The sequence below is a fragment of the Schistocerca cancellata genome, chromosome 5, assembly GCF_023864275.1.
Source record: "Schistocerca cancellata isolate TAMUIC-IGC-003103 chromosome 5, iqSchCanc2.1, whole genome shotgun sequence".
NCBI classification, from domain to species: Eukaryota; Metazoa; Arthropoda; class Insecta; order Orthoptera; family Acrididae; genus Schistocerca; species Schistocerca cancellata.
This window is the reverse complement of record NC_064630.1, coordinates 333,931,706-333,959,561: the sequence shown is the minus strand read 5'-3', so window position 1 is coordinate 333,959,561 and position 27,856 is coordinate 333,931,706. Positions and strand designations below refer to the sequence as shown.

Sequence of the window (27,856 nt, the reverse complement as noted above, 5' to 3'; positions counted from 1 at the left end):
AACCAGATGTCAATTCGCACGTATGGCATGAAACATTTGAAAGCAAACACCCTGCAACAATTGTCGGAAAGGTGATCTCTTCATTCTGAAAGGTACCATGGATCAACGTAAGTATGCATCTATCTTTGGGGACCATGTGCATCCCTACATGCAATTTGTTTTTCCTCAGCACCATGGCACCTACCAGCAGGGTAGTGCAACATGTCACACTGTTCGCAGTGAATGTGCGTGGTTCAAAGAGCACCAGGATTAATTTACTGTACTCCCCTAGCCACAAAACTCTCAGGATTTAAACACAATCAAGAATCTGTGGGGCCATCTTCGATTGGACTGTTCGTGCCATTCATCCTCAACTGAGAGAAAAAGCCAGTTGGCTGTGGCACTGGAGTCAGCAACACTCCACATCTCTGTCAGTACCTTCCAGAATGTCACTGACAGTCTTTCTGCAGATCTTTCTGTGGTATGTGCTGCAAAATGTAGTTACATTCAGGCTTTCAACAGGTGGGCATGTTAATGTGACTGGAAAGTGTACAAGATAAAGTATCAGTATCAGGTGAGACCATATAAAGTACTGCTGACTAGTATGACACAAAAAACTGTTTCAGTTTGTGCAATTACTGCTGACACAATATGAGCTGTGAAATTCATATTTCAATGTTTATATTTCCTGTATAATGTCCAAAGAAATTCACATCACTTAAAGTTTTGAATTTTGTTGTTACTAAATTACGCATGTGAGCAATAATACCCTGACGATCCCTATCTCAGATTTTGCAAAGAGAAACTAATAAAGTATGTGTGTCAAGATGATTGAATCAGACCTCAGATATATAAATGGGCTAGTCCTTCTTTCATCGAAGGATTTTCAACTTCCAGGTACAGGTGAGTTGTAGGGCAATGCATCACATCATTTTCAAATGCACAAATTTATACTATCATTCGATCTTAACGAGTTGTTTAATCATGTTTTAATAAGTCTGCAATGTATATAAAAAACAAAATACATATTTAAAAATACAAAATGTATGAACTTAATTATACAAATTGGAGCATTTCTGTTCTGTGACTACCTGATGCAGAATTTTATGAGGCACGTCGGAATTATAGAAGTATTGTCAGTGCACTGTTCAATACCTTGTTTGCATTTTATACAAAGTCTAGTCTCATTCAGCTGATATGTAACTTGTTCTGAATACAAAGTACTTCATTACACAACAAGCTGTTTTCAAGTCACTAATGCACAGTACACGAGTTCCTGCTAATGTTGCACAAAATGTCAAAAAGTACACTGGAAGTGCTACTTCTAGTTCTCAAAAATGTTATTAACACACTAATTGACATTATCAAATTTTAAAGTTTGATTGTAGGACGGGTTATATTTGTCACTTCAACTGTTTAAATGGACAGAATCTTGCAGAACTATGAATCATGGCAAACCACATTCACAACCTTGAATCACTGCAACTAGTCTTTGTGATGTACTAACACAGCTATAAGGCTTGTTTTCACTTTACTTAGGCTCTAGTAAAATATTTGTGACAAATAAATGTGGTTCTTTACACCTGTCTCTAATGCAAAAAAGCCACAAATGAATGAAATCACAAAATAAATAAATAAAAAATAAATAAATAAAAGTAGTATGATAAGGGCACTGTAAGCAATCACACAGTCTTCATGCCAATATCACAAGGAACTGCAACAGGTGGAGATGAGTGGCGAACACGAACATCCCTCAAAAATGTTGCAATTGCATGGTAATAACCAGAGTTAGTCCATGTTTCATTGTGGCTACCATTTGCAAACTGTATTAACTGTTTGTGGTGGCTACCACAACGTTGATGCAGGTCAGTCATCATTTGTGGTGGAACCAATCTATCAGCCAAGCCTGACAGAAAAAGTGTTGGGATTGGGACACAACCAATCTTATTGGTTGAAACAAACTGAAAGCAAAAGAAAAGAGAAATCACATATTTTCATACTTCATACAATAAACACAAACTTAATTTAATCCAAGACAAAAGGACACTTTTTGTACAAAATCAAATAACTCACAACTAAATAGTTTTATTGTTAATACTTTGGATTGAGCATCAATGAATTATAATACCTTATTCTTGTAAAAGCACAGAGGTAAATATTGCAAAATTCTCCAACCGATAAGTACTTTTGCCATATCTGGAATACTTGTAAATGTATTCTCTACAATTAGGCACCATATTTTTGCAGAATAATCAGGGCTGGAGGCAACATCAATTGCAACAGCACCTCCTGAAAATGAAGAAAATAGTAAATGAAAAAAAAAAAAAGATTGTGATACAAATAAAGTTTTAATCAGTTGATGCTTCACAACAAAATACAAGTTCATGACTATAATAGAACTGGGGTGTCAATTAACAATTCACCTTATATTATGTGAAGAGTAAAAAACTGAAAACGGAAGGAGAATATTTTTTTAAGATTACACAGTAACTAAAAAATTTAAACTCTTTTCCTGCATACACTTTGTAAATAGATGGATTTACCCAATTTTGGGGTGTAGAATTCACTGGTAAAATCTGTTTTTCCTCTAGCACTTCATATTTCATAGATACACAGTGGAATCGAAAACAGTACTGGCTAACATTAACAGAATTAAAACAAACAAGAAATACACTTTATGAACTTTAGCACTCAAAACTATTTAATATGTATACCATATTTACTCGAATCCAAGCCGCACTTTTTCCGGTTTTTGTAACCCAAAAAACCGCCTGCGGCTTAGAATCGAGTGCAAAATAAGTGGAAGTTCTGAAAAATGTTGGTAGGTGCCTCTACACCAAAACCTCTGCGTCAGTAAATAAATTAAAAGAAAAGGTAGAAGAATGTAAACATTATGCCATGTATTCTTTCGTGTCTGCTGCTATCTCATTTAAATCCTGTCTGCCTAATAAACCACGAAACTAGAGTGAGACAACAGCAAATGCGGAAGAATATACATACCATGTCATGTTTATATTCCTATTATTCTTATGCTGAATAGTGATACAGTCAGAAATGAAGCACAGAAACTGACTAGATTTTTAAATCTAAGATGAATCTAATTTCAGTGCAAAATGTAATGTACTAAAGAGGTGTCAGCAAAGATTTTCAAACAGAGAAAAATTTTCGCTAAACTCTCATTCAGAACATCTATCATATGCAGTCTATTATTTGGTTCTTGTTGATCATTATCAAAGAAAGCTGCAGTGTAAGTAGGCCTAATAACAATTGGCAGTACCTTGCCATTGTTTCGCTTATGAGACAATTCCCCCCTCTCTCTCTCTCTCTCTCTCTCTCTCTCTCTCTCTGCAGTACCTTGCCATTGTTTCGCTTATGAGACAATTCCTCTCTCTCTCTTTTTTACTGTAAGCTGCGGAACGCGCACAATAGCAAGCTATGCGGCGAGCGGTGACAGGTTGTAAACACTCATTATCAGAATGCGACAAACAATGCATGACACAGTACAATAATGCATTTTCAGCTTAGAGCGACCTAAACACCTATAACAAAGATAACGGCATTTATCAGATCAAAGCAAAATAAGCAATCGATTCAAACCAGACGAAGCACATGAAAAAGGAAGAGTACCCGTATAAATACAGACGGAGTGCCCGACATAACAATGGCTACTTGGTAAAGCTTAACTGTTAAGGTTATGACTCGCACCAAACTACTGTAGATGTATCTTCACCCATTCGACTGAACAGTGAGGTCATCAGTCTCACAGTCAAGATTTCATTCACATGGAAGTGGTGACATCCATCAACAATGTGATCAGATGAGGAAAGAAAGTAGGAGAGGCAAAAGTGAGGCATTGAAGGCAATACTGATTCTCAGATCTAAGAAACGATTTATGGCGAATTAAATGTGTATGTATTAGATCAGTATGTAGGTTAGAGGAGATAAGCGATATCCTAGAACTTAGCCATGGGAAGAGAAAACACCTCCTCCCCCATCCAATTCCTGCCAACCAGTTTAAGGGTTGACAGCTACAGAGCACAGAATGTCTTCTAGTTGAGAGATTCAAAACATAAAAAGAGAAAAGCTAAAAATGTAATTGACATCAGCTGGATCATTAATCAGTAAGCACAATGAGAAAAACAGTTAATGTAACAGTTGGGTTTGCCCAAGGCTCTGCATGCGGAGGGAGCAGGATGTTATACAGCCATCTACTACCATCCTTCATAAGCAAAGCCTTAAAGAGGGGGAGAGTATCCACCATTCAACAGTATGACTAAGTTCAGGAAGAATGTCATGAGTAGCAGAGAGACAAGCCTAACATCGCTGAATGGCCCAGAGACTGCTTAGTGAGTCACTACATATTAAAACACAGTCAAGGAAGGCCTGTTTAATAAAATGGAGGGCTCTGTGAATGGCTATCAGCTCTGCTGTAAAACCCCGCATGTTCCTGTCAACAAATGTGGTTCCTGAACTGCAGTAGATGTAAAAGTATATTCCATCCTATCCACGGTTTCAGAGCCTGCAACTCTACAAGAAATGAAAGAAACAGAAGCTAAGGTCTACGAAGGAGAGGTGGAGATCCTGTCAGAGGGCTGTAAGGTGCATTCCAACTGGTAATCCCATTCAAAGGCAGGTAGTAGGGCTTGATGCTCCACTTATACAAAAAGAATAGGATATTTTGGGTGATCAGGAAATTGTTATATTGTGATTGCATAGGAGGCCAAGAATTGGCACCGTCAGAACTGAAGGGGGAAGAGCCTTCCTTGAACAAGGAGACTGTCTATGGGACTAACCCATAAGGCTAGTTGAATTCCACGATGATGGACTGGTTGTAACAACTGCAAAGCTGAAGTCACTGCAGAGCCAAAAACCTGGCAACCATAGCCCAAGTGAGACTGAACAAGATCCTGAAAGATATGGAGAAGAGTATGGAGATCTGCACCCCAAGAGGTGTGGGCAAGAAAGCAGAAAGCGTTAAGCTTTCACACACAGCTAGCCTTTAGTTGATGGATACATGGCAACCAAGTCATCTTTTTGTCAAAGAAACTGGAAATGTGTAATCCAAAAAAATGGAGATGTGCAACCTTGTGTAAGTGCTGGGTACCCAAGTGGAGTCCTGGGTCTGGATGGACTGCAATATAATAACAAAAATTCACTATCCACATCTTTGCTGGAGAAAACTGGAAATAATGGGAAAGGGTCCATGTGGAGGCCCATCATATGGCACCTTAGAATTCGTGTTTAGCCAAGGCTATAGAGTGGGAGCAGTACAAGATGTAAAAGTCATTGACATACAGCATGGGGGTGATCTGCTGCCCAAAAGACATCACTGATGGTGATGAGGAAGAGAATGACATGTTGCACAGAGCCCTGCGGAATGCAATATTCTTGGACCCATGGTGAGTAGACTGTAGGACCAATTCTAACCCAGAATACACAGTAGGATAAAAACTGATGAATAAAAATTAGTAGGGAGTCTTAAAAGTCACAGTAATGGAAGGTGAGTAAAATATAGCACAAATCAGTGTCGTATGATTTGTGTAGGTCAAAAAAGACTTAGACCCCAAAGTTTGAGAACACAGTATAACTAGTTGGCAACCAACCTTTCAAGCAGTTTTCAGAGTGCATTGGTGAGGCCAATTGGAAGGTAGATGTCAAGAGATTATGGGTTTTTGCCTTGTTTAAGGACCGGGATGATATACTATCTTGCAATTGTGAAGCGAAGAAACCTTTGAGCCAATTATGGTTGAAGACTCTGAGCAGATGTAGTCTTTGAGTAACATTCAGGTAATGGATCATCTGATTGTGACTTGAATCAGGGCCTGGAGCCGTATCGTGGGGCGAGACGAGAGCCCAAAGAAGATCCCAGTCAGTGAAAGGTTCATTATATGGTACAGCTTGGAGGGGAGTGAGACATATAGGGATGTCTTCAGCTTGTCGTTTCCGCACTAGAACGGTAGCTGGGTAAGGACACCAACGCTGTTGCACAGTGGGTTACAAAGTGTTCAGCAACAACAGATGCTTCGTTAAGAGTGCTTAGCCCACACCAGGGCTGAAGAGGCATACTTTCCCAGGGAGGAGATGTAGTGCTCCTAGCATTCCTTATTACTGGTTCCATTAGAGAGTGGGTCTTAGCACAAAGTTGCTCAGAAGTAATAAGGTTAGTCTGAAAAGAACATCAGTTGAAATGTTGCAGGGCTCTTTGGCGATCCTGAACAGATACTGCAATGTCTTTGTTCCACCATGGCACTGGCCAGTGGTTGAGAGAATCTGTCGAAGAGGAACAGCAGTTCCAGTGACATGGGTGATTGTATCACACACATCTTGCACAAGCTTGTCGATGGAATCTGAGGGGGCGAAGGTAACAGCAGAAGCCAGTTAATACAGTTCATTAATACTGAAAGTGAACAGAACAGTTGCAAGCTTTTGCAATCCTGCAAATAAATTCAGTAATGCTCATTACCAGTAGTGTGTGTTAATGCACCCAGTGCGAAGTTGCATACCTGCAATTCTGCAGTCACATAATGAAAATGGGTAATGATAAACTGACTAGTGTCCCTTTTCATACCTCGCTGTGCTCAATTGTCTATCAGTTCATTATTCTGGTCCAGATGTGCATTTATGTCCCATATCAACCCATACAATAGAATTCATCATACAGTGTAGAATGTCTTATGTTGCTATGCACCAGCAAGCAGTTAGCATTAGAAGCAATCCTCGTTCCATTAAAAGATATTAATGGAGTGAGAAAACAGAGATGCTAGTAGGAACTGCGTCTTTCTGGAGCATACAGAAAATAGGGTGATTCCCAACAGGACAAAGAAGTTGTCATTGAAAATTAATAATAGTAATGGAACAGTCTATAAGTTATTATTGACACTGCAACTGTGAGAACATAGAGCTGAGTTGCTTCCGAGACACAGAAGATGGTCAGATGTTGGACCAAAATTGTTTGTCTTCAATAAAAAATACTGGTACAGCTGTGTCTTTTATAGCACAATTTTCAACCTTCCTAAAAACTGGTCAACACTGCCTACACCTACACAAAATACTCTCATTAAAGCAGTGCTGAGACTTTCCCACTTGTCATTCCATCATTCACAGTCGATTGCATGGTCATTTGGAGCCACAACTGATGAAGAACAAAATCAACTGGGATATAGAGAAGATTTTACAAAATACAAGGTAAGAAAACTTCTTAATGGCAGATTGGGAAACTTGTAGGTGTGTAGGTGTGCTGGACCTTGTCGATACGAGTTGGTCAGCACAGCCCTACACATGCAACAGTTCACAAGGATGAACTAGCTCTGTTAGATATTTGACACAGTAATGTGTCACCTCTTATCTCACACTAATTAATTAATCAGTTAGGCAGAGGAGTAAACTCTAAGAGAAACTGCTACACAGGTATAAAAGAGCTTTTTTTTTTTGCACCCAAAATAAGATAAAGGTACCTGAAAGGTATTAAATTTGTATTTAATCGCACTCTCTCCTAATTAGTCATAACATGTTGTCTGCATTAAAATTTTGCAGAAAAAGGAAAACAAGACTTCCAGTTGTGTTTCTGTATCAATTTTTGGAAACAAATAGTAGTTCAATAACATTCAAAAATTAGAATAATGATGTGGCAAAAAGTAAGTGCATATTCTATGGACTTCAAAGTGAGATCTAGAAGATAATTTGAAATTTTCTACACTAATGTACCTGTTTTAACCACCCATCACTTTAGTGGGGCATTTGTCCTCATTGACCAAAAATTTGACAGAAATGTATACTTCACATTGAAAGGAAAATATTCCAGACAGCAAATAGTCCTGACATTCCACTTTTCAAGTAGTTATAATAGCCAATGAAAATTATGAAAACCAATAGACTTAAAAGTGATAGGGACATTTAAGACATCAAAGAAAAACCATTCCACCACACCATCATATGCCACATGCAATTTCACTTGCCTGCATCACAGTGAGCTCACTGGAGCCATAATTTTATTACAGCTGTCAGTCTCCCTTCCTTCCATATCCTTTTTTCTTTCCCCAACCCCTTGCACCTCTCACTCCACCCAACACAAATCCTTCACCCCAGCCAGGATGTGGTGCCAAGAGAATGTAGTCAGCCAAGTCAATCTCTCTCTCTTTTGTGTGTGTGTGTGTGTGTGTGTGTGTGTGTGTGTGTGTGTGTGTGTGTGTGTGTGTGTGAGAGAGAGAGAGAGAGAGAGAGAGAGAGAGAGAGAGGGAGAGAGAGGGGGGGGAGAGAGAGGGAGAGAGAGGGGGGGAGAGAGAGGGGGGAGAGAGAGGGGGGAGAGAGAGGGGGGAGAGAGAGGGGGGGAGAGAGAGGGGGGAGAGAGAGGGGGGAGAGAGAGGGGGGAGAGAGAGGGGGGAGAGAGAGGGGGGAGAGAGAGGGGGGAGAGAGAGGGGGGAGAGAGAGAGGGGGGAGAGAGAGAGGGGGGAGAGAGAGAGGGGGGAGAGAGAGAGGGGGGAGAGAGAGGGGGGGGAGAGAGAGAGGGGGGAGAGAGAGGGGGGAGAGAGAGGGGGGAGAGAGAGGGGGGAGAGAGAGGGGGGAGAGAGAGGGGGGAGAGAGAGGGGGGAGAGAGAGGGGGGAGAGAGAGGGGGGAGAGAGAGGGGGGAGAGAGAGGGGGGAGAGAGAGGGGGGAGAGAGAGGGGGGAGAGAGAGGGGGGAGAGAGAGGGGGGGAGAGAGAGGGGGGGAGAGAGAGAGAAGGGGGGGAGAGAGAAGGGGGGGGAGAGAGAGAGAGAGAGAGAGAGAGAGAGAGAGAGAGAGAGAGATCAATTTGCTGAAAGGCTTGATGTAGCCCACCACGAATTCCTTTCTCGCTACCGATCTCATCATCTCGCAGTAGCACTTGCTCCCAATGTCCTCATTTATTTGGTGCATTCAAATTTCTGTCTTACTCTCTCAAGTTCAATGAAAATTATTCCTTACTGTCTTAAAACATTTTATCAACTGGTCCCTTCTTCGGAATCCATGTTTTCCACATGTTCTCTCCTCACTGACTGCATGGAGAATCTACTTATTTCTTACTTTATCAGTCCACTTAATTGTCAACATCCTTCTACAGCACCACATCTCATACACTTTGTGTTGTGACTCGCCGATTATTCAAAGTGCCGCCGCGCAATTACGCACGTCCTCTACGTGCGGCGCTGTCTGCCAGCCACGCAGCAGCTGCGCCACCTAAGCGGCCAGCCGAGCAGCGGCCGTTAGACTGAGACTCAATGTTTAATCGAATGCCGACTTGTACACAGGTCAACTTACTCAGTGACTTATATGTGTTGTTGTCCGAAATATGTGTTAAATTTGAAGATATAAAAATTGGCGACGAGGTAGTGGATTTTTCCTTTTCACCGTTGACTCACAGGGTTCCATGGCTACTGTCGAGCAGCTCTTGCAAAATCTCCTTGAACAGCAAACGCTTCTAACGACGGCGATTCGTGATCAGCAAACGCTTCTAACAGCGGCGATTCGCGATTTCGTCGCGGCATCAAATGCGGGGCGTTTCTCGTCGTTGGCTGTACCTCCTTTTCCACCTTACGACGAGACGGCGGAAGACTGGTCTGATTATGAAAAACGTCTTCGACAGCACTTCTTGGCATTTCATGTCACGGACGAACAACCATGTAAGTCTCTGTTCCTTTCCTGGATTTCACCTCAAATGTATCGGTTGTTGTCGCAATTGGCTCCTTTGAAGGATCCTGCGTCTTTGTCCTTTGCTGAAATGTGCTCCCTTCTGTCTGTCTATTTTCAAAAGCAAACGCATGTGGTAGCCTCTCGTGTTTCCTTTTATCGTTGTCAAAAACAACCAAATCAGTCCTATCGCGCTTGGGCTGCTGAACTTCACGGCCTCAGTCGAAAGTGTCAATTTGTTACTGACGTTCACAAAGAATCCTATGCCGATTCCATGGTACGGGATGCTATTATCCGGTCGGCGCCCGACAAAGAAGTTCGGCAACGTGCCCTTCAGTTGGCGAATCCGACTCTAGATGAAGTTCTCTCCATTGCGCAGTCTTTGGAAATTTCTCGCGCCGCTGGGGCGCAAATAGAAGTGTGGGGTGACGTCGGGGAAATACAACCTCTGTGCGCTGTTGACGACGCGTGCGGCGCGTCCCCGCCGGCCGACGTGGCCGCAGTGCGCTCCCACGCGTAGCCTCGGCCTAGCCGTAAACAACCCACTACGAAACTGCAGCAAAATCCCCGGCAACTTCCTTCATGTTCGCGGTGTTTTACGAAACATTCACGTGAGGATTGTCCCCAACGTTGGGCTGTGTGTCACACTTGCAAAAAGAAAGGTCATGTGTCTTCCGTTTGTAAATCCGACCGCATACATGATGTTCATGAACATGACGCTGATTCTGATTCTGTGTTGTCTGTCAATTGCACTTCTTCCCTTTCAGGGAAGTTATTCATCACTGTCCAAATCCTTGGTCGAGATGTTCGCATGCAAGTGGATACCGGTTCTGCTGCCACTATAATTAATTCTCAGACGTATCTTCAGCTGGGTTCTCCACTCCTGTCCCCTGTCACTCGGCAATTACGGACGTACAATAAACAGAAGATTTCTCTCTTGGGACAGTTTAATGCTGAGGTATCTTACAAATCCGTCGTTCGCACTGTTCCCATATTTGTGGTCGACCAGAGCACCGCAGAAAATCTTTTTGGTTTCGATGCCTTTCGCGTTTTTGGGTTCTCCATAGATGACTCTGTCAATATTGTCTCTGACGCTATTCCTTATGCTCAACTGGATTCCTTGTCGACGACATTTTCGTCCCTTTTTTCTCCTGGGTTAGGCCGTGCAAACGACTTTGAAGCTCATATCACGCTCAAACCCACTGCTCGGCCTAAGTTTTTTCGGGCCTGGCCCATTCCTGTGGCCCTTCGTGATCGGGTAAAACGGGAGTTGGATCGTCTCACTGCGTCGGGGGTCTTGCTTCCTGTCACTTCCAGTGAGTGGTCCTCTCCTGTCGTTGTAGTTGCTAAGCCAAATGGTGATATTCGTCTCTGTGGCGATTTCAAAGCCACTGTAAATGCTCAATGCCTCATGGACACTTACCCTATGCCCCGTCCTGAAGAACTGTTCACTAAACTCGCTGGCGGGCAGTATTTTTCTAAAATTGACCTGTCGGAAGCTTATCATCAACTTCCTCTCGACGCTGCTTCCCGGCAGTTTCTGGTCCTTAACACGCCTTTCGGCCTCTATCAATACCAACGCTTACCCTTCGGGGTTGCTAACGCCCCTGCTCTCTTTCAGCGATTCTTGGAACAATTATTGCTCCCTGTCCCAGGGTGTATCAATTACATGGACGACATTGTTGTCACTGGCTCCACCACTGAAGAACATCTTCAAAATCTCTGCACACTTTTTAATGTCTTACAGACTGCCGGTCTTAAGTGTAATCTTCAGAAATCACAATTTTTTCAGGCATCTATCACGTACTTGGGGTTTCAACTCTCTCGGGATGGTATTCGTCCGCTTCAACACACTGTTGCTGCGATTGATGCCCTTCCTCGCCCTACATCTGTTAAGGAACTGCAGGCTTTCTTGGGGAAAATAGCATACTATCACAAGTTTTTACCGTCTGCGGCGTCGGTGGCTCAGCCGTTGCATCGCCTGTTGCATAAAAACGTGCCTTTTCACTGGAAAAACTTTCCGGAAATTAAAGGCTATGCTGAAACAAGCCCCGTGCCTGGCTACTTATCGACCTGGCCAACATCTTGTTCTTGCCACAGACGCCTCTCAATACGGGGTCGGTGCAGTCCTTGCGCACCGTTTTTCTGACGGTTCGGAACAATCCGTCGCTTATGCCTCCAAAACGCTCACGGATGCCCAACAAAAGTATTCTCAAATTGAGAAAGAAGCTTTGGCCATTATTTATGCTCTTCATAAGTTTGGTGTTTTTCTCTATGGCTCAAAATTTCATCTTGTTACGGATCACAAACCGCTTGTTTCCTTGTTTCATCCATCAACATCACTTCCCGACAAGGCTGCACACCGCCTCCAGCGTTGGGCTCTTTACTTGTCCCGTTTCAATTATGAGATTCACTTCCGGCTGACGGCTCAACATACGAATGCTGATGCTTTGTCTCGCCTTCCCATGGGTCCTGATCAGGCATTCGATAGGGACGAACTTTTGTGTTTCCACCTGGATGTTGCCGAGCAGCGGGTTGTGGACGGGTTCCCCATCACTGGGGACAGGCTGGCGGCTGCTACGGGTTCTGACCCTACCCTCTCCCGGGTTTTACGCTGTATTCAGAAGGGTTGGCCAGATCGCCCGTCCGCTAAGACTTCTGATCCGTTGCGGAACTACTACACTTTGTGCTACCGCCTCACGGCTAGGGATGGTGTTATCCTCCTCTCCACTGACAATGCTTCGCCGCATGTTGTGGTACCTGCGTCTTTGCGTGCTTCGGTCTTGCGCCTCCTTCACCAGGGGCACTGGGGTGTGTCTCGCACAAAATCTCTGGCACGCCGTCATGTGTACTGGCCTGGCATCGACTCTGACATCGCACACATGGTCGCTGCCTGCGGCCCTTGTGCGTCACAGGCCGCTGCCCCGAAGTCATCTTTGTCACCGTGGCCTTCGCCTGAGAAGCCCTGGGAGCGCATTCATGCAGACTTTGCGGGACCCTTTTTAGGTACTTATTGGCTCCTCATAATTGACGCCTACTCTAACTTTCCTTTCATTGTCCGTTGCACGTCGCCTACCACCGCGGCAACCACCAGTGCTCTGGCCAGCATTTTTTCTTTGGAAGGCCTCCCCTCTACTCTTGTTACTGATAATGGTCCGCAATTTGCCTCTTCCGAATTTGCGGATTTTTGTGCTTGTCACGGCGTTACGCATGTCACGGCCCCGCCGTTCCATCCACAATCCAACGGTGAGGCTGAACGACTGGTCCGCACATTTAAGGCTCAGATGCGGAAACTTCTGACTTCTTCTGCTGCTGATGACGCGCTTCTCCAGTTCCTGGCGTCTTACCGTTTCACCCCCATGGGCGATCACAGCCCGGCTGAGCTCTTACATAGCCGACAGCCCCGCACGCTACTTCATCTTCTGCGGCCTCCCACCTCACGGCCGCGGGTGCCTTCACTTGGCCGGTTCACCGCCGACGACCTCGTCTGGGTGCGGGGATACGGCAGGCGGCCAAAATGGAGCCCGGGCCGCATCTTACGACACCGTGGCAGACGCCTGTATGAAATCCAGATGGACACGGGCGTTGCAGTGCGTCATTCGGACCAGCTTCGGCCTCGGGTGCCAGCAACGCCTGTTCCGAATGTCGCCACACCACCTTTGGCTCTACCTGATGCTCGGGATCTTGGCATCTCTCAATACTCACAACGCAGCCCTCTCACCGTCATCGCGATGCCAGCACCAGAACGGACGCCACCAGGAGACGTGCCCATGCAGGAACCGGAGGACCGTCCTCTGTCAGAGTACATCTACTCCCCTCCTCCTCCAACAGACGCCGACACATCGCCCATGTCTCCTGTCATATCAACTGGACTTGTCGCAACGGGCAGATTGGTGCAGGGGGGCCCAGCAGATTCAACCCCTACGTCTCCTGTCATCTCAACCCGTTATCATCGGGGATACTTCCGTCTGTACGGGAAGCCTCCTCCTCGAGACTTTACGGCGAGTCAAACAACGCCTATGGACGTTAGCCATCTCCAGGACACCTCCATCAAGACCAGTGCAACAATTTCAAAGGGGGGAAAAGTGTTGTGACTCGCCGATTATTCAAAGTGCCGCCGCGCAATTACGCACGTCCTCTACGTGCGGCGCTGTCTGCCAGCCACGCAGCAGCTGCGCCACCTAAGCGGCCAGCCGAGCAGCGGCCGCTAGACTGAGACTCAGTGTTTAATCGAATGCCGACTTGTACACAGGTCAACTTACTCAGTGACTTATATGTGTTGTTGTCCGAAATATGTGTTAAATTTGAAGATATAAAACTTTGATTATTTTCTCTTTCAGTTTTCCCACAGTCCAGGATTCACTTCCATACAATGCTTTGCTCCAAATGTAAATTTTCAGAAGTTTGCTCCACAAATTATGGCCAATGTTTGAAACTAGTAGACTTATTTTTGGCCAGGGAATGCCCTCTTTGCCTGTGCTAATCTGCCTTTTATGTCTTCTTTGCTTTGTCTTCCATGGTAGCAGAATTCCTAGACATCGTCTACTTTGAGGTTCTCAATTTTGATGTTAAGTTTATCACGAATCTCATTTCTGCTACTACTCATAATTTTTGTCTTTCTTTGGTTTACTCTCAGTCCATATACTGTGATCATTCTATTCAACAGGCACTTCTGTTCTTCCTCACTTTCACTGAGGATAGCAATACCATCAGCGTTACCCTGAATTTTAACACCATTTTGGAACATTTCTGTCAGTGCTTCTCTGACGTCTAGACTGAACAGTAGGAGAAAAGACTTCATACCAGTCTTTAAACCTTTCTACAACAGGCTTTTTGTTCTTAGTATTCCACGCTTATTTTTATTAATTTCTCCAATAGTATAAAATGAAGGTGGAACGGCATCTACAATAACTCTAACTAAATTTAACAAACATCTTTCATTATCTATCAGAGAATGAATGAATATTATTAATCCCTGTTGATATTGATGTGCCCATCAATTAAAGTGTTGAACTCAGACAAGGAGAATTTGCAGATGGGAAAGAGATAATGGTATATTCAAATTTCAGATCATGTTAAACAGTTTCATTTCATTCACTTCTTGAAATATGACAGTCTTTGTTGCAAATTTTTTATCTATTATTTGGCAATGACATGTTTTGCCCTTGTGAGGCATCTTCAGATTAATGTAGAGGTGTAAAATAACATTGTGAGGCACACATACATTAAAAAACAGGGGATAGGGATAGTATGAGGCAAAGTTTCAGGCTGTGTAACAGTCTCTACAACTAATAATAACTGTGAACTTACATAAGAAGTAATGTGGTGATCCAACATCTCTCCTTTAATGCCAGCATATGGCATTAAGACAAAAATTATAAGGAAACATTACGCTAACGTCATAACGCAAATAAAAGCTATATGGACCTGAAACTGCCCAAGTAAAACTACAACATCTACTGGAAAGAAGAACCGTGGCAAATCAAGAAAAATATTTAAAAGAGCTTACATAATACACAGCCAACCACACCCTCACATACACAGCATGGAGCATTGCATGTAGCAGACAAAATGGAAATATAATGTGATTGCAAATACAATATATGACAGACCTCGCAGCCAGCCACACAAACATAGAGCCGTAAAGACAATATAACTGTACTACCTGGCATTAAGGGTGCATGGTATTGTTTAAACAATGTACTCAAGAGAAGTGGTTGTACAGCTAAACTACACATGTGGAAAACAATAAATTAAGTAAACATTTGATGTATCTTCTGTTCTCAACCACATTATATTTACATTTCATCCATTGTACGCAATGCTCCATGCTGTATATGACAGAATGTCATTGGCTCCGCATTATGTAAGCCCTTTTAAATACTTTTCTTGATTTGCCATACTACTTCTTTCCAGTACGTACTGTACTTATACCAGTCATTTTATTCCCAGTTTCAGGTCCCTTCTGCTTTTATTTGCCTTATGACAATAGGATGATGTTTCCTTATAACTTTTATCTTAATGTCATATATTGGCATTAAAGAACAGATGCTGGGTCACCACATTACTCCTTACATAAGTTCACAGTTATTGTTTGCCTCAACCTATCCCTGCCCACAGTTTTTGATGCACCTATACCCCACAATATTATTTTACACTTCTAGGTTATCTGAGGATGCTCCAAAAGATATAAATGCATCGTTGCCAACTTATAGATGAAAATTTTGAATAAAGACTGTCTTATTTCAATAAATTCTTAACTGGTTGCTGTATCAGGTGCCCAGCACAAATTGGAGTTAATTTTTATTTCTTTCAATTGTGGAAAAATTTCATTGTCGAGTCCCTCCAACTAGAATGAGGACCCTTCCTGCAGTGCTAGATCCTCTGTGAGAAGGAAGCAGTGGAGAAATAAACATATTCACAGTTATAGGAATGTTACAGAAATAAAACTTTTTAACATTCACTTGAGCATACATTCCAAAGAGCTTTGTGATGAGAACAGAAACATATACTCCACTGAAGAGTTAACACAAATAATATCAGTAATATTACCAAGCCTAGGCATGAGGTAAACCCAGTATTACACTCTTTTACCCTGAGATGCTAGTTATGCAGCACAACAGAAGAGCCTTGATGGAATGCAGAAAATATAGAAAAACAACAGCATTAAGTTGAAACTTTAAGTCAGTCTATGGGGCATACACAGATAGCACAATTGGTAGCAAACTGCATAGAAAGGCACAACTTTGGATTTGAGCCCCAGTATGTATACATTTTTTTACTCTGTCCCAAAATAATGATTGCAGAGTCTACTTTGACAAAGAATAGAAACTTCATTTCATTTTCTACTTATGATGTTACTGCCAGGAGTAAAAAACTGAAGATCCTCCATCTTTCCAAAAGGCAAAGCAAGCCCATCAGCATAATTCACAACAGTGTAATTTCCTATTTTGTATGTGCTTCATGACTGAACGTTAAAAAACTTCCTCAACACTTTCTTCCACTGTACATTCTGCATCTGCTTTCTTAAATTATGATTTAACCACTTCAGCGCCACACTATTAATACTCTCCAGGGGTTTCTCCTCAATTTGCTTCTTAAATTTGTGTATGTATAATCTAAAAACAAAGATGATGTGACTTACCAAACGAAAGTGCTGGCAGGTCGATAGACACACCAACAAACACAAACATACACAAACATACACACAAAATTCAATCTTTTGCAACAAACTGTTGCTTCATCAGGAAAGAGGTGTTGATCAACACCTTCAATCCATTACATGCAGTCTCCCATCCTTCATCAAAGACACCAACCACTTTCTCGAACGCCCGGAATCCTTACCCAGTCTGTTACCCCTGGAAACCATCCTTGTAACCATTGATGCCACTTCCTTATACACAAATATTCCGCATGTCCAGGGCCTCGCTGCGATGGAGCACTTCCTTCCACACAGATCACCTGCCACCCTACCTAAAACCTCTTTCCTCATTACCTTAGCCAGCTTCATCCTGACCCACAACTTCTTCACTTTCGAAGGCCAGACATACCAACAATTAAAGGGAACAGCCATGGGTACCAGGATGGCCCCCTCGTACACCAACCTATTCATGGGTCGCTTAGAGGAAGCCGCCTTGGTTACCCAGGTCTGCCAACCCAGAGTTTGGTACAGATTTATTGATGACATTTTCATGATCTGGACTCACAGTGAAGAAGAACTCCAGAATTTCCTCTCCAACCTCAACTCCTTTGGTTCCATCAGATTCACCTGGTCCTACTCCAAATCCCATGCCACTTTCCTTGACGTTGACCTACACCTGTCCAATGGCCAGCTTCACACGTCCGTCCACATCAAACCCACCAACAAGCAACAGTACCTCCATTATGACAGCTGCCACCCATTCCACATCAAACGGTCCCTTCCCTACAGCCTAGGTCTTCGTGGCAAACGAATCTGCACCAGTCCGGAATCCCTGAACCATTACACCAACAACCTGAAAACAGCTTTTGCATCCCGCAACTACCCTCCCGACCTGGTTCAGAAGCAAATAACCAGAGCCACTTCCTCATCTCCTCAAACCCAGAACCTCCCACAGAAGAACCCCAGAAGTGCCCCACTTCTGACAGGATACTTTCTGGGACTGGATCAGACTCTGAATGTGGCTCTCCAGCAGGGATACGACTTCCTCAAATCTTGCCCTGAAATGAGATCCATCTTTCATGAAATCCTCCCCACTCCACCAAGAGTGTCTTTCCGCCATCCACCTAACCTTCGTAACCTCTTAGTTCGTCCCTATGAAATCCCCAAACCACCTTCCCTACCCTCTGGCTCCTACCCTTGTAACCGCCCCCAGTATAAAACCTGTCCCATGCACCCTCCCACCACCACCTACTCCAGTCCTGTAACCTGGAAGGTGTACACGATCAAAGGCAGAGCCACGTGTGAAAGCACCTAGGTGATTTACCAACTGACCTGCCTACACTGTGAAGCTTTCTATGTGGGAATGACCAGCAACAAACTGTCCATTCGCATGAGTGGACACAGGCAGACAGTGTTTGTTGGTAATGAGGATCACCCTGTGGCTAAACATGCCTTGGTGCACGGCCAGCACATCTTGGCACAGTGTTACACCGTCTGGGTTATCTGGATACTTCCCACTAACACCAACCTGTCGGAACTCCGGAGATAGGAACTTGCCCTTCAGCATATCCTCTCTTCTTGTTATCCGCCAGGCCTCAATCTCCGCTAATTTCTAATTTCTATTTGCCGCCGCTCATACCTCACCTGACTTTCAACAACATCTTTGCCTCTGTACTTCCGCCTCGACTGACATCTCTGCCCAAACTCTTTGCCTTTACAAATGTCTGCTTGTGTGTGTGTGTGTGTGTGTGTGTGTGTGTGTGTGTGTGTGTGTGTGTGCGCGCGCGCGCGCGCGCGCGCGCGCGCGCGCGCGAGAGTGTATACCTGTCCTTTTTTCCCCCTAAGGTAAGTCTTTCTGCTCCCGGGATTGGAATGACTCCTTACCCTCTCCCTTAAAACCCACATCCTTTCGTCTTTCCCTCTCCTTCCCTCTTTCCTGATGAAGCAACCGTTTGTTGCGAAAGCTTGAATTTTGTGTGTATGTTTGTGTTTGTTTGTGTGTCTATCGACCTGCCAGCACTTTCGTTTGGTAAGTCACATCATCTTTGCTTTTAGATATATTTTTCCCACGTGGAATGTTTCCCTCTATTATATTTGTATGTATAATCTGGTATATTAATGAGAAATATCATGACACAAAGATGGTGTGCAGCATTAGTAATTATTAAAAACATGTATGTTCTAGATTTGACAGACAGTGATTGAAGTTGGAATGGACAAGCTGTTTGCTAACAATCGTGCTATCTGAGTAGACAAAATGAAACAACTGCAAGGTTATTCTTCTCTGTTCTAGTTACAATTTTCTATGGGCTATAAAACTAAACCACCACGAAGCATTCAAATCACTATCATACCATCATGTTTACCATGACATCATTTTTACAACATCCAAACAAACCAAAGTTCACCCACAGCGAGTTACCTTGCCACCTGCTTCACATTATCATCACTACTCCCACTGTAAAACTTATGTCACACACCCTCCTACTTCTATCCTACTGCTGAACACTCACTTCATCAAAGAAAGAGCTGCCTGTGAGATTCTGTGTCAGGAATCAAGTGATACAGAACCACAGTTCAGGTCCTCATAACTACATTATGACCATTATGCTGCCAATAAAGGTGAACTGACAAGGAGTCAATAAAATAAACACAGAAAAAACTCTCGCAGAAACAAACTGTGCAACACAGCAGTCACAATGTGGGTGCCCACTTCATCGATTATGCAATTTGGATTCTTCCTCACAATATCAGTATCTCAGAACTTGGCAGAGGAAAACTTGTTCTACAGCATATGCTGGATACACATAATCTAATATATGCAGTAGATGTCTGTGTACCACCACTTTCCACAGTGAAACCCATTCATGAACTCCTCATTATCTGCCTTCTTCATTAGCTTCTGCCATGCTCAATGCTCTTACAGGAAGTATAATACTATCTTCTCCCAAAGAAAAACATTCAAATATGCTTTCTGAGTAAGAAACTCACTATGTAATCTTTCCTTACACTCAAAAGTTGATCATGTTACTTCTAACTACTTTGTGCAATTTGGCTGAAATGCTAATCACTTGTTACCCAAGCACATAGCACACTTCAAGCAAATTTGACATTTGTTGCCTTCATGTTGTTACAATCTTAATTTCTAGAAGTGTGCATCAAGTTACGCATGACCAAAAACTAACTAGGTAGTGCTAAATCCATTTCTTGCAAGAGAGAGATCAAAGAAGACTGCAGCAGAGCATTACCCAGAAGTAAAACTTGACATTAACTTTAAGAAGTTGTGTATTCCGACTCAGATCTCTCAATTCCAGTACAGTATAATAGAGACATCCACTGTGCCCAGACTTACAGAATATTTCCTTACATAAGAAGCAGGATACTAACTCATCAAGACCTAGGACCCTGCACTAAACCACCTAGGGGAGCAGAGCCAAGATCTGTAGGCTCAATAATATGAGAATCAATATGTGACAGATAATCTACTCTATTTACATCTACAGAGGCAATATCATGGATGAACACATACACCAAAGGTACAACACTGTGGGCTCAATCAAAAAGGAAAAACTTCCCACTATCAGCATTTACAAAGTGACTAGACTGTTGAAAGAATGTTCAACAGCTTGGGAGTTAAGTGACATTCATATATCTGTCCTCGCAGTGCAAACTAATACGAATATTTGGGCTTCTATCATGAGCTACTGAAGTGGACTGTGCACAGTCTACACAGGAGCACAGGAACAAACCAAACACAAAACACCATGTCTACAAAAACAATTGACAGGGCACAAGGAGAATGCACCTGAATGATTGGGAGTGAACAAGCAAAGAACACAAGGAAGAGATGGGGCTGTCCAGAATCCAGAAGCATAAAGTACAGCCTTTACATCACAGCAGCAATAGTAATACCTGATGATAGCACCAAGGTACATTATTGAAAAATTTTGCCACCAAGGCACAAATACAGACATGCATACTGGAGATATGGTTTTACAGATACACCACCAGGAAATCTGAAAAATTTTCCAGGTTTTGTTTATTAGTACTGAATATTCAGGCTCTGCCTCTTTTTACTCATTTCAATATAAACTGACATTTTGTTGACTACTGTATTCCATGCATCAAGTAAATAATGACCACAACATGTTGTATGCTCATTTTAACACACAGTTTATCATTATTAACTTCTACAAATATTATATCACAATGATTGGAAGTCAAAGCAAGCTCATGTGAGGGTTCCTCACACATTTACAGTTGTTGCATTCTGACTCAATATAGCAAGTAGTAGTGCCAGCCAGCAGTAATAATGACCATTCCAAGGACATTGTAGAGGCAAGAACTTACAGTTAAAATTGCAAACAAGCTATTGTATGGTTTTTGCTATTTAAGTGTCCAGTAAATGATATACACTCAAAAAGCTCACCATGAGTACATTCTGAAAAATCTAACTCTTAGAACTTTTTTGCTGTACCTTTGTTCATACTTTCATGGCCCAGAATGAGGATATTCCTGAATGTTTCCATATGATATTTCCTGCCTGGGAGCAGTCCACACATTAATTGAAGACTTACTCCTACTGAGAGTTCACTATTTTGTGTATTTCCAGTCCAATAACTTAGTTTTATCACCGATTGAAGAACTCAAAAGTCATGAAAAGACCAATGATGGTCATTTCTTAGATGAAGAGACTCACTGATGGAGTGAAGGTTAAAGTTTCTTGAAACTAACAAGAATGGTTACAAATTAATCATCAAGTTGCCATAGATGTAATGTTGCATGTTAGACTAGCAGTTTATCATCATCATCATCATCATCATCATCATCATCATTATTTCTTTCTTTTTCTCAGACGTTACGTCTGGTCAAAAATGGAAAATGATGCGGACCTTGATCAAGCGTGACTTCCTTTTAACTGTTCGGTATATGTTATATTGCATTTAGGAACTTTCGGGTAATTGAACATGTATCAATAATAACGGATTTCTGTAGTTGTATATATAAGTTTGGATGTAGCTGTATTGCATTGATGTACTGGTGGATATTGTGTGGTACGACTCCTGTAGTTGATAGTATAATTGGTATAATGTCAACTTTATCCTGATGCCACATGTCCTTGACTTCCTCAGCCAGTTGGATGTATTTTTCAATTTTTCCTCCTGTTTTCTTTTGTATGTTTGTTGTATTGGGTATGGATATTTTGATTAGTTGTGTTAATTTCTTCTTTTTATTGGTGAGTATGATGTCAGGTTTGTTATGTGGTGTTGTTTTATCTGTTATAATGATTCTGTTCCAGTAGAATTTGTATTCATCATTCTCCAGTACATTTTGTGGTGCATACTTGTATGTGGGAACGTGTTGTTTTATAAGTTTATGTTGTAAGGCAAGCTGTTGATGTATTATTTTTGCTACATTGTCATGTCTTCTGGGGTATTCTGTATTTGCTAGTATTGTACATCCGCTTGTGATGTGATCTACTGTTTCTATTTGTTGTTTGCAAAGTCTGCATTTATCTGTTGTGGTATTGGGATCTTTAATAATATGCTTGCTGTAATATCTGACGTTTATTGTTTGATCCTGTATTGCAATCATGAATCCTTCCACCTCACTGTATATATTGCCTTTTCTTAGCCATGTGTTGGATGCATCTTGATCGATGTGTGGCTGTGTTAGATGATATGGGTGCTTGCCACGTAGTGTTTTCTTTTTCCAATTTACTTTTTCGTATCTGTTGATGTTATGTGATCTAGAGGGTTGTAGAAGTGGTTATGAAATTGCAGTGGTGTAGCCGATGTATTTATATGAGTGATTGCTTTGTGTATTTTGCTAGTTTCTGCTCGTTCTAGAAAGAATTTTCTTAAATTGTCTACCTGTCCATAATGTAGGTTTTTTATGTTGATAAATCCCCTTGCTCCTCCCTTTCTGCTTAATGTGAATCTTTCTGTTGCTGAATGTATGTGATGTATTCTATATTTGTGGCATTGTGATCGTGTAAGTGTATTGAGTGCTTCTAGGTCTGTGTTACTCCATTTCACTTCTCCAAATGAGTAGGTCAATATTGGTATAGCGTAAGTACTTATAGCTTTTGTCTCGTTTCTTGCTGTCATTTCTGTTTTCAGTATTTTTGTTAGTCTTTGTCTATATTTTTCTTTTAGTTCTTCTTTAATATTTGTATTATCTATTCCTATTTTTTGTCTGTATCCTAGATATTTATAGGCATCTGTTTTTTCCATCGCTTCTATGCAGTCGCTGTGGTTATCCAATATGTAGTCTTCTTGTTTAGTGTGTTTTCCCCTGACTATGCTATTTTTCTTACATTTGTCTGTTCCAAAAGGCATATTTATATCATTGCTGAATACTTCTGCTATCTTTAGTAATTGGTTGAGTTGTTGATTTGTTGCTGCCAGTAGTTTTAGATCATCCATGTGTAGCAAATGTGTGATTTTGTGTTGGTATGTTCCAGTAATATTGTATCCATAATTTGTATTATTTAGCATGTTGGATAGTGGGTTCAGAGCAAGGTAGAACCAGAAAGGACTTAATGAGTCTCCTTGGTATATTCCACGCTTAATCTGTATTGGCTGTGATGTGGTATTATTTGAATTTGTTTGGATATTAAGTGTGGTTTTCCAATTTTTTATTACTATGTTTAGGAACTGTATCAATTTAGGATCTACTTTGTATATTTCCAATATTTGTAGTAACCATGAGTGGGGTACACTATCAAAAGCTTTTTGGTAATCAATGTATGCGTAGTGTAGCAACCATTGTTTAGTTTTAGCTTGATATGTCACCTCTGCATCTATTATCAGTTGCTCTTTACATCCTCGTGCTCCTTTGCAACAGCCTTTTTGTTCTTCATTTATAATTTTGTTCTGTGTTGTATGTGTTATTAATTTCTGTGAAATGACTGAAGTTAATATTTTGTATACTGTTGGTAGGCATCTTATGGGGCAATATTTAGCTGGGTTTGCTGTGTCTGCTTGATCTTTAGGTTTCAGCTAGGTTATTCCATGTGTAAGTGTATCAGGGAATGTGTATGGGTCTGCAATGTAACTGTTAAATAATTTAGTTAGATGTGAATGTGTTGAGGTGAACTTCTTTAGCCAGAAATTTGCTATTTTATCTTTTCCAGGGGCTTTCCAATTGTGGGTAGAATTAATTGCTTGGGTGACTTCATGTTGCAAAATTATCACTTCAGGCATTTGTGGTATCATCTTGTATGAGTGTTTCTGCTTGTATCCACCATGCATGCCTGTTATGTTGTACCGGGTTTGACCGTATGTTGCTCCAGAAGTGTTCCATGTCTGTTATGCTTGGTGGATTGTCTATTTTAATGTGTGTGTTACCGTATTTACTCGAATCTAAGCCGCACTTTTTTTCCGGTTTTCGTAATCCAAAAAACCGCCTGCGGCTTAGAATCGAGTGCAAAGCAAGCGGAAGTTCTGCCGTCGAATATATGTAGCGCTACGCAGGCATGCTTTGTAGGCACAAAGATAATAAAAACCTCTGCGTCAGTAAATAATTTTTTTTTTTAAAAGTGGAAGACGAGGTTTTTTTCTCCGCCGCGAGTTTCGACTACTGCATTTTCATACAACGAAGTAAATACAAATTCCGTATTGTTCATCTTCGAACGTAGCACAATTTCAGTGTACTACGAAAATCTGACTGGCAAGACTGTTTGGGATGTTTGTCAATATGGCCAACTCTACGTTCTGAATTTTTTCCTATCTGTGAGAAGAGATGGTTGCTAATAGGAACCTGATGAAATTTGAATCACATACAGTATTCTCTTCACCATAAGAATAATACGAATATAAACATTTTGCCATGTATTCTTTCGTGTTTGCTGGTGTCTCATTTAAATCCTGTCTGCCTAATAAACCATGAAACTAGAGTGAGACAACAGCAAACGCGAAAGAATATACGTATCGTCTCATGTTTATATTCGTATTATTCTTATGCCTAATAGTGATACAGCCAGAAATGAAGCACGGCAAGTGACTTAGATTTTTAAATCTAAGATGACTCTAATTTCTGTGCAGAATTTGATGTAATGAAGAAGCGGCCGCAAAGATTTTCAAATGGAGAAAAATTTTCGCCTAACTCTCGTTCAGAACATGTTCTATCATACGCAGTCTATTATTTGATTCTTGTTGATCATTATCAAAGAAAGCAGCAGTGTAAGTAACAACAAATAGCAGTCTTGTCATTGTTTCGCTTATGAGACGATTCCTCTCTCTTCTTTTTATTGTACGCGGCGGTAGTGCGCACAAAAGCAAGCCATGCCGCGAGCCGCGACAGGCCGTAAACACGCACTATCAGAATGCGACAAACAATGCAGGACACAGTGCAGTAATGCATTTTCAGCTTAAGAGTGACGCAAACACCTATAACAAAGAAAACGGCATTTATCAGATCAAAGCAAAATAAGCAATCGATTCAAACCAGACGAAGCATGTGAAAAAGGAAGGGTACCCGTATAAACACAGACGGAGCGCCTGACGCATAGCAATGGCTACGTGGTAAAGCTTAACTGCTAAGCTTACGACTGGAACCAAACTACTGCAGCTGTATCGTCATTCATTCGACCTAAATTGTGTCTCATATTACAATGGACCAACTTTGTTTCAATTTGGAGGTGCGGCCTAAAACTTTTCTCTCCCCTTGAATTTCTAGTCTCAAATTTCAGGTGCGGCTTAGATTCGGGAAATTTTTTTTTTCCTTTATTTCGAGTCAAATTTTTCAGGTGCGGCTTAGATTCGAGTAAATACGGTATCTATTGTCTGGTAAAATTTCTTTTGGTTTGTGTTGAATGTTTGGTTTTGTTTCCTTCTATTTTCACTTTTTTTGTATCGTCTGAGTCGTTTGGCCAATGCTTGTAATTTCTGCTTCTTTTCATCTAATTGCTCTATCGCTTCTTGTTGTGAGATTTTACCTAACCTTTTTCATTTTTTTTCTGACATTTCATTCCTTATAAATTGTGTTAGCTGCCCGATGTCTTTTCTCAGTTTTTCTATTCTGATCTGTAGCCTGTGTTGCCATGCTGGTTTTGTGGGTTTCTTCTGTGTGTTGGTTGATTCTGATCTCTGCCTAGTATGTATATTTAGTGTAGTGAGTGCTCCTTTATAAACCAGTAGTTGTAACTCGTCCATAGTTGTGTTTTCATTTATTTTGTTGTGTATGATTGTGTTGATAGTTTTTATTGTTGTTTAGACTTGTAGGTTATTTGGCGGTCTATGCAAGAATGGTCTAATGTCTGTGTTTGTGTCTTTGTATTCTATATATGTCACTTGAAATTTTTCTTCTATATCTAACATGTGTGTCACTTCCTGTTCTATTTGTGCTTGTTCTGGTGGCTGTCTTAAGATTTCGTTTTCCTCTGATTGTTTAATTGATGCGTGTTGTCCTTTGTTTGTTTGCTCTGGGATGTCTGAGTCCATTACTGTATTTTCTTCTTCTTCTTATTGCACATTATTTTGTTCCAGTATTTGTTGTACTTGTTGTTTGATGTTTTCTAATTCTGACTGGGGTATCCTGTTATTTTTGATTATTACACGGATCTGATCAGCTAGTTGTTGTTCTGTTAAAAATTTTAATTCTGGGTATCTGGTAATAAATGTTGTGTATACTTGTGATCTGTATCCAGTTGTGTTGGTTCCTAGATTTGTTGCTTGGTAATAACAGAACATGAGGTGTCGATTAACTTCATCTGACCATCTCATCCTCTGTCTTTGTTTTCCTTCTAGGGTGGTTGCAGGAAGCATATCCTGCAAAACACCTCTATTTGGATTTAAATCATTTTCCAGTTGGCTAGCAGTGTCGTTACCATTGTGGGCGGGCATAGGGTTCAAGCGTCGTCCCCGACCATGACGGCGCTTGTCCGAGGCTTCTTTAGTTCTGTCCTGAACCAAGTAATCACACTAAAAGGGGGGTTAGCCCTATTAGTGGTTTGTTCTTTTCGTCGCCTTTTACGACTGGCAGAACATACCGGAGGCCTATTCTTTTCCCAGGCCTCCACGGGGTTTATTATTATTATTATTATTTTTTTTTTTTTTTTAGCTTCTGATGTTAGAAAAGCCCTTGAGAATTTTAGTCTGCTTTGCATTAGTACCATTTCCTCATACTGCCCTGGTACCAGAGTTGAAAAATTTAGCTGAATGATTATGGTATCAAAAATGCTTATGAATTTCTCTTTGGAAAACTTCTGATTGTAGAAAAGACAATAATTTACTTTCTGCAAAGCTTGTTCCTTGAAATTCGATCCTTGTAAGAAATAAAACAGGACTAAAGCTTTAAAATGGCAAACTTTTTTCAATTTCAAGAAGCATGTAAAATATACTTCCACAAATCATTCTGCACAATATTCTTACAATCTTCGATAAACAAAAATTAAAAGTAGTCTTATTCCCAGCTTGACTGAACTGATTCTGATTAGATTCATTTTTTGTTGCACAAAATTCTTTCAATGTCTGCAGAAAAGAACTCATGTAGCTATTTCACAGGTGTTTTTGTTAATTCTTGGTTCTTATGAATAAAAACTGGTACCAGGAAGGCTGAGGTTTGGGATAATTTCAGGGTAACATTTTCATAAAACAAAATTGCCACCCTGAAACAACTGACTCACAAAGGGAGGTCCCCACAGGTAGGATTGGCTTTTTGAATCTGTATATGGCAATGTAGGTTAGTGTACCAGATACCACACCCTGCAGCCAGTCATCAAAGTGGGCCCACATTTGCAAATACTCAATGAAAAAATAAATTAATTAAAAGTAAAGACTCATAATTATGTCTGATGCTCTACAGCCTTAAAAATATTAGTATATCATGCAGAGTGGCAGCACAGTGTAGTGGTTAAGGTATAGTCCTGACGTGCAGAAGATTGTCTTCAGATACTGTCAGGTGCTTTGAAATTTTTTATTTGTAAATCTTTATCGAAATGACTTTCGTCATTATATCCAATTAATTGGTTTAAATGTCCTTTTTAATTTCTAATCTTTTGCTGCATCATTTTTATCATCATACAGACTTTTTTATTTGCTTTCATTTTTAATTGTTATCACTCTTTATTCATTCTGTATCTTTGTGCA

At 41.4% G+C, this 27,856-nt stretch overlaps 1 protein-coding gene across 1 annotated transcript in view; it reads right to left on the bottom strand.

Moving 5' to 3' along the window:
- Positions 1 to 938: 938 nt before the first annotated feature.
- LOC126188900 (protein ABHD13) overlaps positions 939 to 27,856 on the bottom strand; it is a 48,707-nt gene continuing 21,789 nt past the window's right edge. The window contains exons 4-5 of the mRNA XM_049930586.1: positions 2,108 to 2,268; positions 939 to 1,940 (exon numbers count right to left, since the gene is read on the bottom strand). Of these exons, the coding sequence (XP_049786543.1) occupies positions 1,662 to 1,940; positions 2,108 to 2,268 (440 nt within the window). The 3' untranslated portion in view covers positions 939 to 1,661. The remainder of the gene's footprint in view (positions 1,941 to 2,107; positions 2,269 to 27,856) is intronic.